Source organism: Podarcis tiliguerta (assembly GCF_965153285.1).
Source record: "Podarcis tiliguerta genome assembly, chromosome: 11".
Classification (NCBI taxonomy): Eukaryota; Metazoa; Chordata; class Lepidosauria; order Squamata; family Lacertidae; genus Podarcis; species Podarcis tiliguerta.
Window position 1 is genome coordinate 57,072,344 of NC_139544.1, and position 20,356 is coordinate 57,092,699.

Genomic DNA, 20,356 nt, shown 5'->3' on the forward strand with positions numbered 1-20,356 from the left:
TGTATTCTGGCCTTCCTCTGAAGGAGGTCCATAGGGGAGCACCATACAGAAGCTGATCCCAGTCCATTCCCAGTTACATCAGCCCTGTAAGATAGGATAGTTTGAGAGAGCGAGAGAGACTGAGTCATCGAAGGCCTGCCCGATTTGCTTTGCTGCTTGACAGGAGATTTGAACTCAAGTGTTCATTTGGGCCCTGCTAGGACCACAAAACCATCAGCTTCAGCAGCAGTTCAGGAGTCACAATAAACCAAAAACAGAAGGACGCGGGTGGCGCTGTGGGTTAAACCACAGAGCCTAGGGCTTGCCAATCAGAAGGTCGGAGGTATGAATCCCCACGACAGGGTGAGCTCCCGTTGCTCGGTCCCTGCTCCTGCCAACCTAGCAGTTCGAAAGCACGTCAAAGTGCAAATAGATCAATAGGTACCGCTCCGGTGGGAAGATAAATGGTGTTTCTGTGTGCTCCTCTGGTTTGCCAGAAGCGGCTTAGTCATGCTGGCCACATGACCCGGAAGCTGTACGCCGGCTCCCTCGGCCAATAAAGCGAGATGAGAGCCGCAACCCCAGAGTCATCCACGACTGGACCTAACAGTCAGGGGTCCCTTTACCTTTAGGACCACAAAACCATCAGCTTCAGCAAGCAGTTTAGGAGTCACAATAAACCAAAAACAGATGTAAACTTCAACCCTCTGTCATCTTGTGCCGGCTGCCTGGAACTTTGTACGGAGTTTCTGCGACAGTTACATGAGACCAATAGAACTACACATATAAAAATAAAAAAGGTAAAGGACCCCTGGACAGTTAAGTCCAGTCAAAGGTGACTATGGGGTTGCAGCGCACATCTCACATTCAGGCCGAGGGAGCTGTCATTTGTCCACAGACAGCTTTCCAGGTCATGTGGCCAGCAGGACTAAACTACTTCTGGCACAACATAAACACCGTGATGGAAACCAGAGCACACGGAAACGCCGTTTACCTTCCCGCCACAGTGGTACCTATTTATCTACTTGCACTGGCATGCTTTCGAACTGCTAGGTCGACAGGAGCTGGGGCAGAGCAACGGGCGCTCACTCCGTCGCGGGGATTTGAACCGCCGGCCTTCTGATCGGCAAGCCCAAGAGGCTCAGTGGCTTAGACCACAGAGCATACTTCTGTTGTCTCCTGAGAGAGACGAATGCCAACCATACCTGAGACCTTTGAATGATGAGATTAAAGGAAACATCATGTAATCGTCATAATAAGATGCTATAAATGACTCAAAGAAGAAAACAGCAATGGTTCTTTAGCCAATGTGAGAATGATAACATTACTGAACTGTTTGGAATACAAATCCTGGACTGTGTAAAAGTGACCAGAATGAAGAAATATTACAGGGTCTCAGATAAATTCTGCACCCTCAGATAGTTTAGGGGCATCCATCGTCTGCATCTTATGCAGCTTTGCCTACACAAGTAGTGAAAATAGCATAAATGAAAACTGCATCCCTTTTGTCCAGTTCCCGATCAATATAAGGTTTGTACAATCATTTTTTTCTTCTTGTCTGCTTGCTTACTGCTTATTTATTTCTTATCTAACTCTTCTTCACACACTCCTACTCAGCTGAAAACAACAGGATTCTGGAAAGCAGTTACTGACTGGGCAACAATCAACATTCCTACCAAAATACTAGGATACTAGATTTTGTTAAGGGCTGGAGGAAGTTAGGAAGAGGCCAGATCTTCAGTTAGGGTGGGAAAGTGCAAGCACTTGATTTAATTGCTTGTCGATATATCTACCAGGAAAAATTATCAGTGCAACCACACACACCCAAGCAAATGCCATTTCTAAGTTATGTCATTTTCAAAGGCGCAATATTGTTATATTACAATGCTTTAAGTTGCTTTTCCCCTTCTTTAAATTTCAGATTATGATTATGAAGGTAATGAACATGCCTTACAATTTTGCATCTGTGGTTATAGTTAAGCTTCATGCCCTGCCACTCTGGGTTTGCAAATGAGCAAAGTCAAACCTTGAATAGAGACCCAAATCAAGACCCAAATTAACGTACATCAATTGATTAATGAAATAATTAATTACTTTTAAAAATGTGTAAGAGCACGACCATGTAACATGGCCCTTGAACACAGCCCATGCATTTTTGTAAAATGCATCCTCTCCAACCCTCTAATCATTTGAAATAAAAGAGTCTTGCAAGACTTATCTGCACAAGTTTTAAAGTTGTGATGGCGGGGATGTTTATTAGAAGGGGGTTTTTGGGGGGGAGGGAAGTGGGTTGAGGGCAGGAAACAAAGGAGGAAAGCTGGGCCGGTGAATCTGAAGATTCTTAAAATTACTTGCACTTATCAAAATTCTATAAACCTGAAGTGCATTACATGAACGCAATCACAAGACAGCTTCTGTGTTTGATTTGCATGCTCACATAAGTGTCTGCCACCTGGCAGCTGTCTCTGCTAGGCTGTCCTGGAAGGGCGGGGGGATAAGTATTCCACCACCAGCCCCGGCACGAAGGGAAACATGCAAATTTGTTTGCCCGGCACTTGAGATACAAAAATAAACAAAAACATAAAAGCTCGTGAAAGATGCGTACCTTCTCGTAATAAACTATCCCGTATTCTTTGTCATCGCATTTTGCACAGCGGAATTCAATCATCAGATACATAAAGTTGGAACTGCGCTTCTCACTCTGAAAGCAAAGAGAGAGGGGGGAGAAAGAGATTTAATGCCAGGATAAACTGCACTGAGAAAGAAGCACCCGTTGTTTGTGGAATGGGGAAAGAATGAATTATCTCCTGCACGGGCAACTTATTGATCAGATCTCCATGCTGCTGCTGCAGAACCTTGGTTTGTGGTAACCCAAAACCGGGACGGCTAAACTGACTGAAACTTCCACAGTTGCTACAAGGAAGGGGTTATTTTGGCGGGGGAGAAGCAGGCTGTAGATGTTATAAAGCATGAAGGTTTGGAGTCTCTGCTTCTCTGTAGACCCACCAATCCCATGTTTTGCGAACTTTGTTCTCCAGTCGTTGCTGGACTGCAACGCCCATCGTCCCTGACCACTGGTCCTGCTAGCTACAGATGATGGGCTAGACTTGGACGACAAGTCTGAGAAACACTGCACTAATCTGTTGGGTATTGGGGACCCACCATCAGGTCACAGCTGGATCTAAGTTGGGTTGCAGGAGAAGCACTACAATGCAAATATATGGTAAGAAAGGGGAAGAGGTGGGTCTCCAAATTCATGTGTTGATTAAAGATGGGCCCCTGGTCAGAAAAGACTGGGGACTACTGCACTAATGTGTCTCCTCTTTTCCAGGCTAAACATACCCAGCTCCTTCAACCTTTCCTCATCAGGCTCAGTTTCCAGACCCTCGATCATCTTGGTTGCCCTGCTCTGCACACGTTCCAGCTTGTCAATATCCTTCTTAAATTGTGGCACTCAGAACTGGACACAGTATTCCAAGTATGGTCTGACTAAGAGTGGTACTATCACATCCCTTGATCTGGACACTAGACTTCCATTGGTGCAGCCTAGAATCACATTAGCTTTTTTGCTGCTGCATCACACTGTTGACTCATGTTAAGCTTGTGGTCCACCCAGACCCCTAGATTCTTTTCACATGTACTGCTAGTAAGCCAGGTGTCCCCCATCCTATATTTGTGCACAGAAACAGATCCATTTCCAGCCTTTGAAGTGAGAAACCTCAGAGTCCGGAGGGCTGAGTCTTTAATTTAACACCCTAATCATCAGAGTTGCAGTTTTCGGCTCTATAATCAACCCCCAGCCCTTGTTTTTATCCCTCTCTTCCATTTTATTTTTAAACTTTTTAAAGGGCTTCCTCTAGTGCTGCATCCTGTTGTTTTAAAATTGCTTTATCTCATTATCTTATTGCTCTAACTCCCCCATATTGCGAGGTTGCAAAAAGCTGGGCTGGGCTGGGCTAAGCACCTTGCCAGGCACTGCCAAACGAAAGGTCGTGTCAAACTTTATTAGATACAAGCTATAAATTAAGGAAGAGAAACACCCTAAACATTTGCGGGTGCACCCCCTGAATTACAGACATCCTGGTGCGCCGAGGTTTTTGCATCAGCAAGGCTCGAAAGCTCATTAGAAACTCAGTGCCCCCTTATGACCTACCTCATTGATCATCTCGATCTCCCGAAAGGTCAGTCTGTCCAGCCAGTCGACTTTGACCATGTGGCCTTGTCGGTGAGATTTGGTGAGCTGCCATGGGTGGAAAGAGAAAGAGAGAGGAGTCATTCTGAATTCTGATCACAGAATCGTAGAGTTGGAAGGGATTTCCAAAAGTCATCCAGTCCAACTCCCTGCAACGCAGGAATTGGTTGTTTTGAAGACAACCGAAAATTGCTTTAAACTAAATATACATGGCATGTATTTCAAGCCTCGGCAAAACAGTTCAGCTGCCTTTATGACAGCCAGCATGTTCCCAAAATTCAGAGCATGTTAATCAAAGGAGCTGGGGGGGGAGAGATAGTTAACCTATTCAGAAAGGTCACAATCCACCTTAAAAAACAGTGTTCAGTCCCAAGGGCTTTGATGGGAGAGGTGCTCAGTGGAATTCCAAGCATGTTTCCCCAAGAATTAATTACTGCACAGAAAGTGTGCTTAGCATTGCAACTTTGCATGCTCGATCTCTTTCTGGAATCCATGAGACTGGAGGTGGGGGAAGCATTCCCAAATTGTTCGTTACAGAGCACCAAGGCTGCATTGAGATGGCAGTTCGTTCCATTACTCTGACATTTCTCTGTCGATTTCCGCATCTCAGCTGAGCTTTCACACAACACACCAGCCAACTTCTGCAAATATGGCAGAACACAAGAGAAGTTGAGCACTTCCAGGAAACAACCTGCTTGCAAACTTGCAAACAGAAATGAGTGCTAAACTTGTGGAACATATTCCCAGGAGTAGCTTCCCTGCGGTGTGAAACCTCAAATACAATGCTGAAACCAACAGCTGGGGGGAATGGAATAAACTGTTGTGTGGACGCAGCCAACATTGGTGATGTCAGGAGTCATAGGGATAGTATTCAATTAAAACATTGCATAGATTAAATCATTGCATAGTCCATGAATAATCATAGCTTAGAGGTCCCGGGCCCTAAGGAAGTCAGATTATCCTCCACCAGGGCCAGGGTCTTCTCAGTGATGGCTCCGACCTGGTGTAATGCTCTGCCCCATGAGACCAGGGCCCTGCAGGATTTAACTTCCTTCCGCAGGGCCTGTAAGACAGAGCTATTCTGCCTGGCCTTTAATTTGAATTCAGCCTGATCTTTTATTTCCCTTTTCTTCCCCTCCCTCCCCTTTTTATGAAGATCACCCGCTCTGAGACCCCACAGCTAATTCTCCCCTGGCCTCCTCGCTGGCCCAAATAGGACTAACTTAGCCAGGTAGCCCTGGTGAACATCTAATGTTTATTGGATGGATTTCCCCCATAAATTGATTTTTGAATTCTGAATTTATTGTTATTTCCGTTTTATACTGTATTTTATGCTTTTTTTGTTGCATCAATTAAGTGTTTCAAATTTGTTGTTAGCCGCCCTGAGCCCGGTTTTCTGAACCGGGAAGGGCAGGGTATAAACAAATTATTATTATTATTATTATTATTATTATTATTATTAATTAGCACGGGTGCAAGAGGATTTTTCTCCCTCCTGCCCCCTGTGCATGCTCTATGTCGTCTCCAGATCTCCAGGAACTCCCAGCACAGATTTAGGGGGTGCATGGGGAGCAGATGGAGGAAAACATTCTGTTCTGCATGGATAAATGTTTGTGCTGATGCAACATTCACCTGAGCACTATGTTGGATAAAGCCCAATATTACTTGCAGTGAACTGGTCCCTGGGCATAAATTAAAATGGCAGGGAAAGTGAGCCTCAACCATCTCAGTTGAGCCACATCCATGGGTCTTCTCCAGCAGCTGGAGAAGAAATATCCTTTTGCGAGATTCAGAAAGGTAAACCCACGCTGTGTCTACAATCTCTGAATCTGAGGCTTCCTTTAACTCTCGCAAAGAGTGGGCTTTGACACAGTTCTTGCCCTTATTGACGTTTTAAAGGCAGCTAAGTTAGCTTCATAGGTGAATCATGCGTTGCGTCGGCGCAATACCTGGTGGGTGGAAGATGCGTGAAGGACCGAATTTAAGTTTGATTAGGCCCTAAGCTACTGAAGGTAGCTGTCTTTTGTCAACAAAAAATTGTCGCTGTTTTTTGTGTGTTGAATATATGCTATATGGTATTTTATGAACCTAATAGGTATCTAACTAGTGACATTTTAGGGAGCAGGCTAGCAGGCGGGGCCCATTACTTACGTCATAGGAACCTACACAACACAAAACACCGTTGCTCTACGTAGGTTTTATTTTATTTGTTTTTTATCTTATATTTTGGAAATGTACATCCAGGTTTTTTTTCTCCTTTAAATTTTTTGGGACCCCCCAAGAGAGTGGGGCCCTAAGCTATACCTTGTTTAGCTTATAGGTCTTCTCAGTCCACAAATAGGGTTTGGATCGCAACCTAGCTAAAGATTTTCCTTTTGCAGAAGCTTGGAAAACATTTATTGAATACATGGAAAATAATAGTATGCAGCTGAAAACGCTGGCAGCATTAAGATAAATTCAACCGTGTAAATAATTTTTGATGGATGCAAAAGTGGGAAATTGATTTGAATGGCTATGCAGGGATGTAAGATATGTAAAATGACCCAGGGGAAGAGAAGAACGGAAGTCATTGGGTATTTTAAAGTCTGCAAAATGTTTATTTGAAATTGTGAAACAGAAAATGTAATAAAAAATATTAAAGAGTAAAGGTTTTCCTTCTGCAAAACAAAAACAAAACAAAAAACACCCAATAACCCAGGCACCAAGTCGAAAACAAAAGCGTGAGATCGACCCTGTATGAAGATTTGCAAATCTATAATTTGTGGAAGTAAATTCTGTGCTGCAATATAACCTTCACCTCAACTGTCCTCATTGCTAAGAACAATGGCTGAACCTTTAATATTTATCATTTACGTTTTCAAGAGCTTTGTTAATGTAGAACAATACTCAAAATTTACTGAATTAGGGGGAAATTGTATATAATGAGATGGTTCAATTTGCACAATGCAGCTCATCTGCAAGAATCAGCTAGGCTACTTGCTCAATCAAGAGTAATACACACTTCCAAAGGCCTCAGAGAATTGGGCAAAACAGCCTCAAGAAACCCCCACTATGCCTGCAGCTCACAAGGTGCCCTCTCATGGTAGCTTCGGACCCAAAGGCAGTCTACAGAGGATTTCAACAAAACGTGCGAGACAGAAACACACATGCCCCACTCCCAGTGAACTCGGCCCCAGCGACCACGTATTATGCTTGACAACCGCTGGATTTTGCAGTCCCGGACACACAGCCGAAACACATTAGCATAATATCGCTCGAAACAAGACGCACTTGGGGATAGGAGGCTCGAAGCAAACACAAATCCATACGGGTCAAGAAACCATGCATGCCACTCCTGGTGTGAGTTTTTAGTCCGTATTATTATAAGAGGCAACAAACCCAATGGCAGGGAAGCAACGACAAGGGAGGTACCACTTTGTTTAACTCTCCTATGTGTTGTTCTTTTTTTGGGGGGGGGGTCACAACTGACCCACAAAAGCGTAGACCAAAACTGCACTGCTGCCCCCTGTGTCACACGCATTGAGTTGACGCACTGGGTTGACTGTTCTCCATGGTTTCAGGCACCGCTCCCATTTCCCATGTTGTGAAAATTAGATTCGGGCCAATCAGACCTCAGCTAAACTGAATTCGGGAAGGTGGAGTATTGGACATCAAAGGCGGACTGGGTCTGAATGACCCCAATGTGGGGAATATTGTCCTTTAACACAACAATCGCTATTTCACGTCGATACCGTAGTTAGGATGTTGGGACTGCTGTATTTGTCATCCTGATGTTTTGCTGCATTTTACTTAACATCCCCTAGTCATCTGAGTTAAAGGAGAAGATGCATAAGTAATCTGAGAGACCCTACATAAATTAGGGCAACTGCAGACCAACAGCATCCCTCTGCAGTGTCAAACCTTTCTGACCACAATTACCCATACAATATATCTTGTTTCTTTTTGTATATACAGTGGTACCTCGGGTTAAGAATTTAATTCATTCTGGAGGTCCGTTCTTAACCTGAAACACAACTTTAGCTAATGGGGCTTCCGCTGCCGCCATGGGATTTCTGTTCTCATCCTGAAGCAAAGTTCTTAACCCGAGGTACTATTTCTGGGTTAATGGAGTCTGTAACCTGAAGCGTCTGTAACCTGAAGCGTCTGTAACCCAAGGTACCACTGTACCTGTAACCTGTAACCTCGGAGCTGTATTGCCACGGAGCGCAACTCAAACGCACTCAACCCGAAGCACATTCAACTAGAGGTATGACTGTACATAGAAAATTGGAATCATTGTCTAACGCACTATGCTTTAGACCAGAGGTTTTCAATTTTTTTGGGTCCATGGCTGTAGAGTATTGCTAAGCAATATTCTAGCAATACAGGAAAGCAATACTCTACACATAGCTCCCTTGACAAACTATATTCTTTTTGTGGCACCCCTGTGGGGCTCAGGAGCTCAGTTATGCCCCCCCTTGCCTGCAGAGCTAGCAGTCTCTCACCCTTTTTCCAACACCCTTCCTTGTGGTGTGTTCCCTCAGCCTCCTCTCCCCTCTCCTTGGGAGTCCTCTGGGCAGCAGCATCCCTGGTCTCTGAGCTGCCCGCCCCAAAAAGAGGTGCCCCCTCACACTGCCCCACAGGGGCCTGGGAAACACCCCCTGGCCAGCCCCAGAGCCATCATTCGCCTGGGGAGTTTGTAGCTAGGGCTGCTGCAACAAACAGCTGTGCAAGCCTTTTGGAGGCAGAGACACAAGAGGGTATCAGAGGAGGGAAGGAAAGAGGGACAGAGGCCAGTGTTGCCCGTGGCACCCCTGACCACGGCACACTGGTTGGAAACCACTGCTTTAGACAATGCCACATCGTGCCAGTTCTGTGACAACGAAGAGCATGACATTTCATGTGGAAACACCAATCTATGGAACTCCTTGCCCATGGATAAGAACCAGTGAAGGCGGTGAATGTCCTGTGTGAGTGCCTGGAGGCGGTTTGAGGATGGATGGCGGCTAACGGATTGAGGTTGAATCCTGACAAGACAGAAGTACTGGTTTTGGGGGAGAGGCGGCGGGTGGGTGTGGAGGACTCCCTGGTCCTGAATGGGGTAAGTGTGCCCCTGAAGGACCAGGTGTGCAGCCTGGGAGTCATTTTGGAGTCACAGCTGTCCATGGAGGCACAGGTCAAATCTGTATCCAGGGCAGCTGTCTACCAGCTCCACCTGGTACGCAGGCTGAGACCCTACCTGCCCGCAGACTGTCTCGCCAGAGTGGCGCATGCTCTAGTTATCTCCCGCTTGGACTACTGCAACACGCTCTATGTGGGGTTACCTTTGAAGGTGACCTGGAAACTGCAATTAATCCAGAATGCGGTAGCTAGACTGGTGACTGGGAGCGGCCACTGGGACCACATAACACCGGTCCTGAGAGATCTGCATTGGCTCCCAGTACTTTTCCGAGCACAATTCGAAGTGTTGGTGCTGACCTTTAAAGCCCTAAACAGCCTCGGTCCTGTCTACCTGAAGAAACATCTCCACCCCCATTGTTCAGCCTGTACACTGAGGTCCAGCGCCGAGGGCCTTCTGCCGGTTCCCTCATTGCAAGAAGTGAGGTTACAGGGAACCAGACATAGGGCCTTCTCGGTAGTGGTGCCGGCCCTGTGGAACGCCCTCCCATCAGATGTCAAAGAAATAAACAGCTATAATACGTTTAGAAGACATCTGAAGGCAGCCCTGTTTAGGGAAGTTTTTAATATTTAATGCTGTATTGTTTTTAACACTCGATTGGGAACCGCCCAGAGTGGCTAGGGAAACTCAGCCAGACGAGTGGGGTATAAATTATTATTATTATTATTATTATTATTATTATTATTATTATCTCATACATTTCAGGTGCTTTTGAAGGATGCAAGCTCTACCCTGCACACAGCTGTATGCTTTTATGAAAAACAGCCTAAACACTTTCCACAGCAATTCACACTGTTCTTATCACTTACATTAGCTTCCTTATGACTCAACCGTATATAAATTGGCAAATAAATACATTTCGGAAAGAAAACAAAACGCCCTGTGGTTAAATCCAGGCCTGTCTGACCCGTAACAGCAATTCATAAAGTTCATTTAGAAGCATAGGCGGGTTAATACGTACTAAGGCAGCTTCAGAGCAGTGTTTTGCAGCATCATATATGCAGCACGGAGAAAGCTTTCCAGTGATTAAGACGTTAGTCACCCAGAAGTTGCAACATGCATTTATTTATTTTTTCCAAAGACAGGCGCCAGCAAACCGTGGCTTCTTGGTCTTGCTACTTACTTCCTCCAAATGTTCCTTGCCAGAGGCCTACATTAAAGAGACCCATTCATTAGTTGTGAGCTGTGAAGGGGCAGCCATCTCTAGACCATTAACCGGAATCTAATATTCTGCTTTCTCAGAAATTTTGCATCACAGCCTAATTGGCAAAAGGGAATTCCATCTTGCCGTAACTCTTAATGCAGAATTAACAGAGCTCAACCAGATATGAAGGGGGTCAAAGCATGAGAAAATAGGATGCTGCTGTACATTCACAAACATCCATTTAAAGAATTACCATATTTTCTTGTGTATAAGACCAGGAGTTTTTTTAATAAAAAATAATGTTTAAAATTGGGGGTTGTCTTATACACGGTTATACATGGTTATATCCTCCCCCTATTTTCTTAATTTGGAGACCCCCCCCCCAAATAGGGGGCGTCTTATACATGGGGGCATCTTATACATGGAAAAATGTGGTATATAGTCACGGCTTCCCCCAAAGAATTATGGGAAGTGTAGTTTGTTAAGGGTGCTGAGAGTTATTAGAAAACCCCCATTCCTGTCCCACAGCTGCAATTCCCAGAGTGGTTTAACAATCAATCTTTCTTCTCCAGGAGCTCTGATTGCTAATCCGCTCTGGAAACTGTATATCTGTGCGGGGAACAGAGATGGATGTCCAAACATGTCTCACCACCCAAACTACAGCTCACAGAATTCTTTGGACAAAGCCACATCTGTTCAATATGGTATCATAGTGTTTTAATACTGCAGAACCTTGAGGAACCAAAATGCTTTTCCTGTGCAGCCTGAGCAGGAACAGTGAACGGTGTCCTAGTCAACTGTTTTTGCTCATCTTCACTTACCCCAAGCCATTGCCCTGCTCACAGCTGTGAAGAATATCCCTATGTTATGAATGGTCCATGTCACCATTAAGAAAAAGAGGTAGGGACAGGCCAATAACGATAATGATAACAATAACAATATCTTTATTGTCATTGTCCTATGCGAAACAATGAAATTGAAAAACTACATAAAACTACATAAAAACTACATAAAACTACCACAAAACTACATAAAAACTACTGCAAAACTACATAAAACATTAAAAAACCCCTAAAAACTCTAAAACCCCATTTTAAAATACACTATACTATAGGGGAGGGGAGTGACTTTTCTTATCGAAGGTCTCAGAATTCTTAACCTTGCTCAAGGTTGTCTTCTGAACTAGCCAGATGTTTAATTGAGAATCAACCACAGTCTGTCCATCATTTGAAGAATAAGTCTTTAGAGCTGTCTGTCTTGCCCTTAAGTGGCAACTAAACATTCCATTTTGGCGACTGCAACCTTGGTCTAAGGAGACATTTGGTGCCTAGCTTATATATCTGAGTTTCGAACACTTAATAGAATAATAGAATCATAGAAAATAGATGATGATGATGAGGTCCCAACCAAAGAGGTCCCAACTTAAGTTGACAGAATATGCACAGCTTGCAGACTTAGCATACAGAACAAGAAGAACATATGCTTAGAAAAGATTGGAAAACGTTTATTGAATGTATGGAAAATAACTGTGAACAGCTGAAAATGCTGGCAGCTTTAAGATAAATCCAGCAGTGTTAATTTTTCGCTCTATAAGACGCACCAGACCACAAGACGCACCTAGTTTTTGGAGGAGGAAAACAAGAAAAAAAATATTCTGAATCTCAGAAGCCAGAACAGCAAGAGGGATCGCTGCGCAGTGAAAGCAGCAATCCCTCTTGCTGTTCTGGCTTCTGGGATAGCTGCGCAGCCTGCATTCACTCCATAAGACGCACACACATTTCCCCTTACTTTTTAGGAGGGAAAAAGTGAGTCTTATACAGCAAAAAATACGGTAAGTTATGATAGATGCAATAATGGAATGCTGAATGGCATAGTTTCTGCAAAATATGCAGGGATTTATGATACGCAAAATGAACCATGGAAAGAGAAGAAGGGAAGTCACTGATATTTTAAGGATGTAAAAATGAGTACTTTAAATTATAAAACAGAAAATGTAATTAAAAAATTGTATCAGATGATGATGATGATCATAAATGGATGGTGTTGTTGTTGTGGCCTATGTCAGACCACCTGCCCATCTAGCTCAGTTCAGAAACAAACCCTGTCTGAGTTTGGTAGCATGTGAGAGTAACTAGACTGCTGTCTCCCTCTCCTGTTCATAAGCCAACTGGCACAGCTGCACATAGACTGCACATCCTCTTAAAAAGGGACTGTGGCGACATCTTAAGGAGAATCCCAAAATCACACTTGCTTCTGTGACTAGGAGTCATCTACTGGGCGGGACAGAGAAAACGTCCTCCAGGAAGCAAAGTCCTTGTCACCAGTTCTGGTCCAGTTGCTTATTCTTTTAAAAAGTCTGAATGTCAACACCGAAGGTCACATACGTCTCCTTTTGACAACATCGTTCTCTCCAGATGTCCAGATGCCCTTTCATTGCAAAATGGTTCGCTTTCAAAGCAAAAAAACTTCCATTCTGCTTTAGGGAAGGGACCTTCCTCCGCAGGAATGCAGCAGCTGGTGAAACTATAAATCTTATACCCTGCTAAGAATGTCACCCAAGGCAGACATAAAGTGCAGTGGTACTCAGTTTGGTGCTTCAAAGGCACCCATCACCTAACAGGAATGGGGAATCTGAGGCCCTCCAGAAGACCGATGGCCAGGATAATGGGAGTCATAGTTTGCCAAAATCTGGACTAAGAATCACATAGCTTTGCATTTGTGTTGCGTGATTTATGCTGGCATGGAAAGGAGAGCGAAGGGTCTCCACAAGTCAATTTGTAAGAGTCCTGATTCGCTCTACTCCCGTAGAAGAGATTGCCCAAATGCTGTGAAGTCCACCTCTGCAAGAAGACCAAGGGACTAGCCACTTACTTTTTTAAAATCGACTTTTGCTAGACACCCTAACCAGCTTAAAATACTTTTACTAGATTTTACAGTTCCTCCAAGACTAATTGTTATATTTGTTATACAGTTCCTCCAATACTATCTGCCAGCACAGAGTGGTAACAGGGATTGGCTGGCTGATGCGCACACATTTCCTTTTGAGTTCAACCTCGGCAATGTCGCAGTGACCTACCGACTAGAAATGTGTGGATTATAATGCTCTTTTTTTGTATTAGAATCCCAAGGTAAACTAGCTTTATAAGAGGTATGTGCAACTTTAATGCAAGTTAGTTTATTGCCATGGTAAATCTCCAAAAGATCAAACTGACATATTTATAGCCCCGTTCCAGATATTCACTTCAATTTGCACAAAGCCATGGAGAGTTGCCTTGAAACCATGAAATCTGACATCCATATTTTGTAAAAAGGAAAAAAGGAAGGGGGAAAAAAGATTTAACAAGGTCTATTGAACTTGGTGCCAAAAGTGAACGATATCAAACTGTCACAAAAGCAGGAATCGACACCTCCCAGAGTGCAAGGGGAAAACATTGCACCAGATCTAGGACCTCAGACCCAACGTGCACAGTGGAAGGTGTTACTACGGCTCAGAACTTCCTTTCCAGACTGGAAGGTGAATAAGGAGAATTCCCACAGCTCAAAGTTTCTTATCTAGGGTAGAAAGTGAGAGGCTAGAGAGTTACTACAGCTCAGAGCTACCTGTCCAGGGTAAAACGTAAGAGACAAGGGAATTGCTACAGCTCAGAACTTCCTTTCCAGACTGGAAGGGGAATAAGGAGAGTTCCTACAGCTCAAAGTTTCTTATCTAGTGGCTTGAGAGTTACTACAGCTCAGAGTTTCCTGTCCAGGGTAGAATGTAAGAGACAGACACAAGAACTACCCACGCTGGAAGAATGGCAGATGAAGGTGATGGACTATATGGAATCAGCGGAAATGACCGGCAGAATCCGAGACCAGGGAAGAGAGCTGGTGGAAGAAGATTGGAAGAAATTTAAAGATTATTTACAGAAATATTGTAAAATTAGTGAATGTTAGAATGATGTTGGATTGAGGTTAAGGGTTTTTTAGCAATAATGTTATAAAAGAATATGCAAAAATGGAATGTAAATAGGTGGAAAGTTAAAGCTAAAATATATTAAGATCAAGATTAAGATAAAGGTAAAGAGGGAAAGGATTTGCTGAATATATAAATTGAATTGGAATACAAAGAGGGGAGGTGTGGGGAGGTCCGAGAAACAAGCAAATGCAAGATATGTTATGAAAGATTGAATTGTTTTTAATTGCTTTTTATTTTTTGTATTTTTATTTTTATTTTCTTTTTTCTTTTTGTGAAAATTTTAATAAAATATTATTATAAAAAAAAAAGAGAGACAAGGGAGCTCATAACTTCTGATTCGGGATGGAAGGTGAAAAATGTGAGTTGCTTCAGTTCAAAGCTTCTTATCTAGGGTGGAAAGTGAATGACTAGAGTTACTACAGCTCAGAGCTTCCTACCCAACAAACACACATACTCTCCAGCCAGAGCTACAATACAACAAATGGTCTGGGTGGTTGCTAAGCCCAGATCTCTCTCGTGTAACATTCAATGAGGGAGGGAGGCATTAAACACTTCCCATGGAAGCTAGGCTCCCCCAACCTCACCTACTTTTATTAAAATTGAAAAAGGAACTGTTTTTAAAGGAAAGAAGGGGAGCGTAAAAGAAACACAGCAACTGAAACATGATAGGAAAGATGTAGCGCAGTATCACATTATAATGGGACTTAATGATAATCACTGTACATATTTAACCAGAATGACAAAGAGACTCTCCAGGAAAGTTTGAGACAATTGCTGGTAATTGAAAGATGAAAGTATTAAGGCACCAATCAACGACAAAAGAATCCTATCATCTTGCTTATTAAGGGCATGAATTTGTTTTTCTTGTCTGTGCTGTCCTTCCAAAATCGGGCATACAGGGTGCATCACACTAAAATTATACTTTCACACATGGAGGGAGTGCACTGCAGAATGGCAGGACGCTGAGGACTAGCGCCACAAAAGCAAAAGCCAAGAACTTCCCCTCACCTTGGCAAGTCGACTCATTTGATCCTCCGAAAGAGTGCTGCTGGTCCTCCCAGGGGTCTTGGTGGGCTCCGAACCGTCTGCCTCCACGTTGGGCCAGACCTTCAGATCGTGCATTCCCTGGCGGAACATCCTGTGAGAAAAGTGCAGATTTAGGACAAGCACAGACAGTGAGCAAAGGGACGCGGGTGGCGCTGCGGGTTAAACCACAGAGCCTAGGACTTGCCGATCAGAAGGTCGGCGGTTCGAATCCCCGTGACGGGCTGAGCTCCCGTTCCTCTGTCCCAGCTCCTGCTAACCCAGCAGTTTGAAAGCACGTCACAGTGCAAGTAGATAAATCGGTACCGCTCCGGCAGGAAGGTAAACGGCGTTTCCGTGCGCTGCTCTGGTTCGCCAGAAGCGGCTTAGTCATGCTGGCCACATGACCCGGAAGCTGTACACCGGCTCCCTCGGCCTATAGAGCGAGATGAGCGCCGCAACCCCAGAGTCAGTCACGACTGGACCTAATGGTCAGGGGTCCCTTTATGTTACCACACGAGCACAGACAGAACACCCACATGCAGAAAGATCACCGGAGGATTTGGTACGGCAGCAGCAGATCATCGCATGCGTTATTTCCTTACTATTCATCATATTTACATTCAACCTTTCATAGAATCATAGAATCATAGAGTTGGAATAGACTACAAGGGCCATCGAGTCCAACCCCCTGCCAAGCAGGAAACACCATCAGAGCACTCCTGACATATGGTTGTCAAGCCTCTGCTTAAAGACCTCCAAAGAAGGAGACTCCACCACACTCCTTGGCAGCAAATTCCACTGTCGAACAGCTCTTACTGTCAGGAAGTTCTTCCTAATGTTTAGGTGGAATCTTCTTTCTTGTAGTTTGGATCCATTGCTCCGTGTCCGCTTCTCTGGAGCAGCAGAAAACTCCTCTATGTGACATCCTTTTATATATTTGAACATGGCTATCATATCATATCATACAAGGAGCTGAAGCACGGTTCTCCGTGCTCCTAATTCAAAGCCCACGACAACCGTGCGAAGTAGGCTAGGCTGAGAGGCAGTGGCTGGCCCAACTACTTCTTACGGATTGTGCCAATTACCTAAAAGACCTATGCCCCGCGAAGGACCTTAAGGTCCACAAATGACAACATTTTGGAGGTCTCAGGTCGCAAGGTGGTCAGATTGGTCTCAGCTAGGGCCAGGGCCTTTTCAGCACTGGCCCCGACTTGGTGGAACGCTCTGTCACAAGAGACTAGGGCCCTGCGGGACTTGACATCTTTCCCCAGGGCCTGCAAGACAGAGCTGTTCCGCCTGGCCTTTGGTTTGGACTCAGTCTGACCCTTATGTTTCCCTCCTCTTATGGTCTTGATTTATCGGCTATTTTAAAACGAGGCTGCATTTTAAATTGCACTTTAACCTGTATTTTAAATTGTTGGGTTTTTTTTTCTCTCTCTCTCTTTCCCCGCTATTATGTTTTTACTGTGATTTTATTGGTGTTAGCTGCCCTGAGCCCGGCTCTGGCCGGGGAGGGCAGGGCATAAATAAATTTTATTATTATTATTATTATTATTATTATTATTATTATTATTATTATTACTACTACTACTACCTTCCCAACGAAGAGCTTTTATGCTCGCAGGACTAAATGCCCTCCGCAGTGACCACAGGTAGATACTTGCAAATTCCTTATCAAGCCCGCGTGTGTGCCTGCAATCAGGGAGTACCATATTCACTGGACCATATTCTTTTTGGACTGCCCTTTGCACAGCAGACTCCGCAAACAGATGCTGAGCAAGATGTTGGACCTGCGAACCACGGCTCTGAGAGAAAGCCAAATGAGGTTCCTCCTAGTGGATAGGGACAAGGACGTTACTGCCCTTTCTAAGCTTCATCTTACCCAGAAGGGTTCTTAATGAATCATCCCTTTAGGGAATAAACAGGGTGAAGCAGAACAATCGAATATCTTGTGATCCTCAACAGCCTCACTCCTGTCCCTTTTAAATTTATCCTAGTGTTTTGAAATGTTTTAACTCATAATGCCAATAAATGTAACCTGGAAGAAGGTACAGGGTTATAAAGACTAGGACTAGCCCCCTGAGAAACAGTTTATATCCAAATGCAATTTTGGTTTTAAACACAGTGTAAAGAGTCTCTATGGGAGTATATTGTATTTAAAATGGGGTATCAGAGTTTTTAGGGGGCTAACCAGCCTGGGATAGCAGGCTTGTTGGTTTTTGAATGTCTTATGTAGATTTTTCAATTTCATTGTTCTGTATGGGACAATGACAATAAAGATTATCGTATCGTATTTGTATTTGACTGGCCCAAGGTCACCCAGCGAGCTTCATAGAGAATGCAGCAGCTAGACTGGTGACTGGGAGTGGCCACCGAGACCATATAACACCAGTCCTGAAAGACCTACATTGGCTCCCACAATTCAAAGTGTTGGTGCTGACCTTTAAAGCCCTAAACAGCCTCGGTCCAATATACCTGAAGTAGTGTCTCCACCCCCAGCGTTCTACCCGGACACTGAGGTCCAGCGCCGAGGGCCTTCTGGTGGTTCCCTCATTGTGAGAAGCCAAATTACAGGGAACCAGGCAGAGGGCCTTCTCGGTAGTGGCGCCCGCTCTGTGGAACACCCTCCCATCAGATGTCAAGGAAATAAACAACTACAGTTGTACCTTGGAAGTTGAACTTCCGTTCGACTTCCAAAACATTTGAAAACCAAAGCACAGCTTCTGATTGGCTGCAGGAACCTCCTGCAGCTAATCAGAAGCCGTGTCGGACATTCGGCTTCTGAAAATTGTTTGAATACCAGAACACTCACTTCTGGGTTTCAATTGTTCGGGAGCCAATTTGTTCAGGAGCCAAGGCATTTGAGATCCAAGGTACGGCTGTATCTGACTTTTAGAAGACATCTGAAGGCAGCCCTGTTTTTAATGTTTGATGTGTTTCAGTGTTTAAATCTGCAAGGCACAGAACACGTGAAAGCCGAGCCACATACCCATACTTTCCGAAGAGCGACACAGTCGTTCCCCCGACAGGGATGGCTTTGCCAGGTCCATAGACATCCCAAATTGTCAATGCCACTTGGGCATTGCGCGGCAAGTCTGGATACTTGACCGGCAGTTTTAACCACTCGTTCCAGCTGAGGAGAGATTATGGGTATTAGTTTGGACTTACAAAACCATACAATTGTGGAGCTGGAAGTGTCATCTAGTCCAACCCCCTAAAATACAGGAATCACAGCTAAAGCATCCATGGCAGATTAAAGCGATTCAAACTCGGTTTAAAGACCTCCAATGCAGGAAAGCCGACCACCTTTCATCAGTGCCGGATTTATGTATAAGCTAAATAAGCTATAGCTTAGGGCTCTACTCTCTTGCCCCCGCCCAAAAAAAAAATTAAAGGAGAAAAAACCCTGGATGTACATTTCCAAAATATAAGATAGAAAACAAATAAAATAAAACCTACATACAGCAACAGTGTTTTGTGTTGTGTAGGCTCCTGTGATGTAAGTCATGGGCCCCGCCTGCTAGCCTGCTCCCTAAAATATCACTGATTCACTCATTTCTATATATAGGGTGCCCACATTCTGCATGGACTGGTTGTAAGCAACATGTGCAAATGGCTTTAGATACCTATAAGGTCCACAAACTACCACATAGCATATAGAAACAGTGACAATTTGTTGTTGACAAAGGACAGCTGGACATATAAAGGGCCCCATTACCTTCAGTAGCTTAGGGCCTCATCAAACCTAAATCTGGCCCTGTTCAAGGTGGTTTGTTGTTGTTTTTTGTTTTTAAATCAATAAAAGCAATCAGTGCTATAACCCCATAGTGTTGTTTCTCCAATAACAGCCCCCTAGGATGATTCAAAAGCGCTTTTTTCAGGTCATATATATTTTTAGGCTCCCAAAACTACCCTTCGAGAGTAGACTTTGCTCTTGTGCCATGAATACACCAGAAAAAAATCTATCTTTTTAATTTTTTTTATTTTTGAATGCCCTGTCTTTGACATTCTTCAGAGAGAGACCTTTCTTGGCGACTCCCTTGAAGCTCAAAGTACCTACTTGCAAAGAATCTGTAACCCAGTATCTGCTGAGGGATGATATTCCTGAAACTACTGAGATTGTTTCAGGATATTTAGCCGAGATTTTTAAAGTCAAATCTAAAGCTACTTAGTTTAACTTAATAGTGGCTACTGAGTCTTTTGTACTGAGTCTTTTGTACATTTTATGTATTTAATATGTCTGGATTACTAATTACAGATAGGTAGCCGTGTTGGTCTGCCATAGTTGAAACAAAACAAAACAAAACAAATAAAATTAAAAAATTCCTTCCAGTAGCACCTTAGAGACCAACTAAGTTAGTTACTGGGGACGCGGGTGGTGCTGTGGGTTAAACCACAAAGCCTAGGACTTGCCGAGCAGAAGGTCGGCGGTTCGAATCCCTGCAATGGGGTGAGCTCTCGTTGCTCGATCCCTGCTCCTGTCAACCTAGCAGTTCGAAAGCACGTCAAAGTGCAAGTAGATAAATAGGTACCACTCCGGCGGGAAGGTAAACAGCGTTTCCGTGCGCTGCTCTGGTTCACCAGAAGCGGCTTAGTCATGCTGGCCACATGACCCAGAAGCTGTATGCCAGCTCCCTCGACCAATAAAGCGAGATGAGCGCCGCAACCCCAGAGTCGGCCACGACTGGACCTAATGGTCAGGGGACCCTTTTCCTTTACCTTTTAAGTTAGTTATTGGTATGAGCTTTCATGTGCATACTTAGTTGGTCTCTAAGGTGCTACTGGAAGGAATTTTATTATTGTTTTATTTTGTTCACATTACTAATGTTTCATGGAAGACTTTTCTCTTTCTCGTCTATGATCTTATTGTCTAAATTATGCCAATAAAGGCTGGATGAA

The 20,356-nt window shown here is 44.0% G+C and overlaps 1 protein-coding gene across 2 annotated transcripts in view; it reads right to left on the reverse strand.

Moving 5' to 3' along the window:
- Positions 1-20,356, reverse strand: part of PIK3C3 (phosphatidylinositol 3-kinase catalytic subunit type 3) — a 127,346-nt gene that overhangs the window by 101,329 nt on the left and 5,661 nt on the right. Inside the window, exons 3-7 of one of the 2 annotated variants that reach the window (XM_083402762.1) lie at positions 18,447-18,590; positions 15,440-15,569; positions 10,453-10,479; positions 4,133-4,219; positions 2,585-2,680 (exon numbers count right to left, since the gene is read on the reverse strand). In XM_083402762.1, coding sequence (XP_083258888.1) covers positions 2,585-2,680; positions 4,133-4,219; positions 10,453-10,479; positions 15,440-15,569; positions 18,447-18,590 — 484 coding nt within the window. The remainder of the gene's footprint in view (positions 1-2,584; positions 2,681-4,132; positions 4,220-10,452; positions 10,480-15,439; positions 15,570-18,446; positions 18,591-20,356) is intronic. The other variant, XM_083402763.1, reaches the window with a different exon arrangement.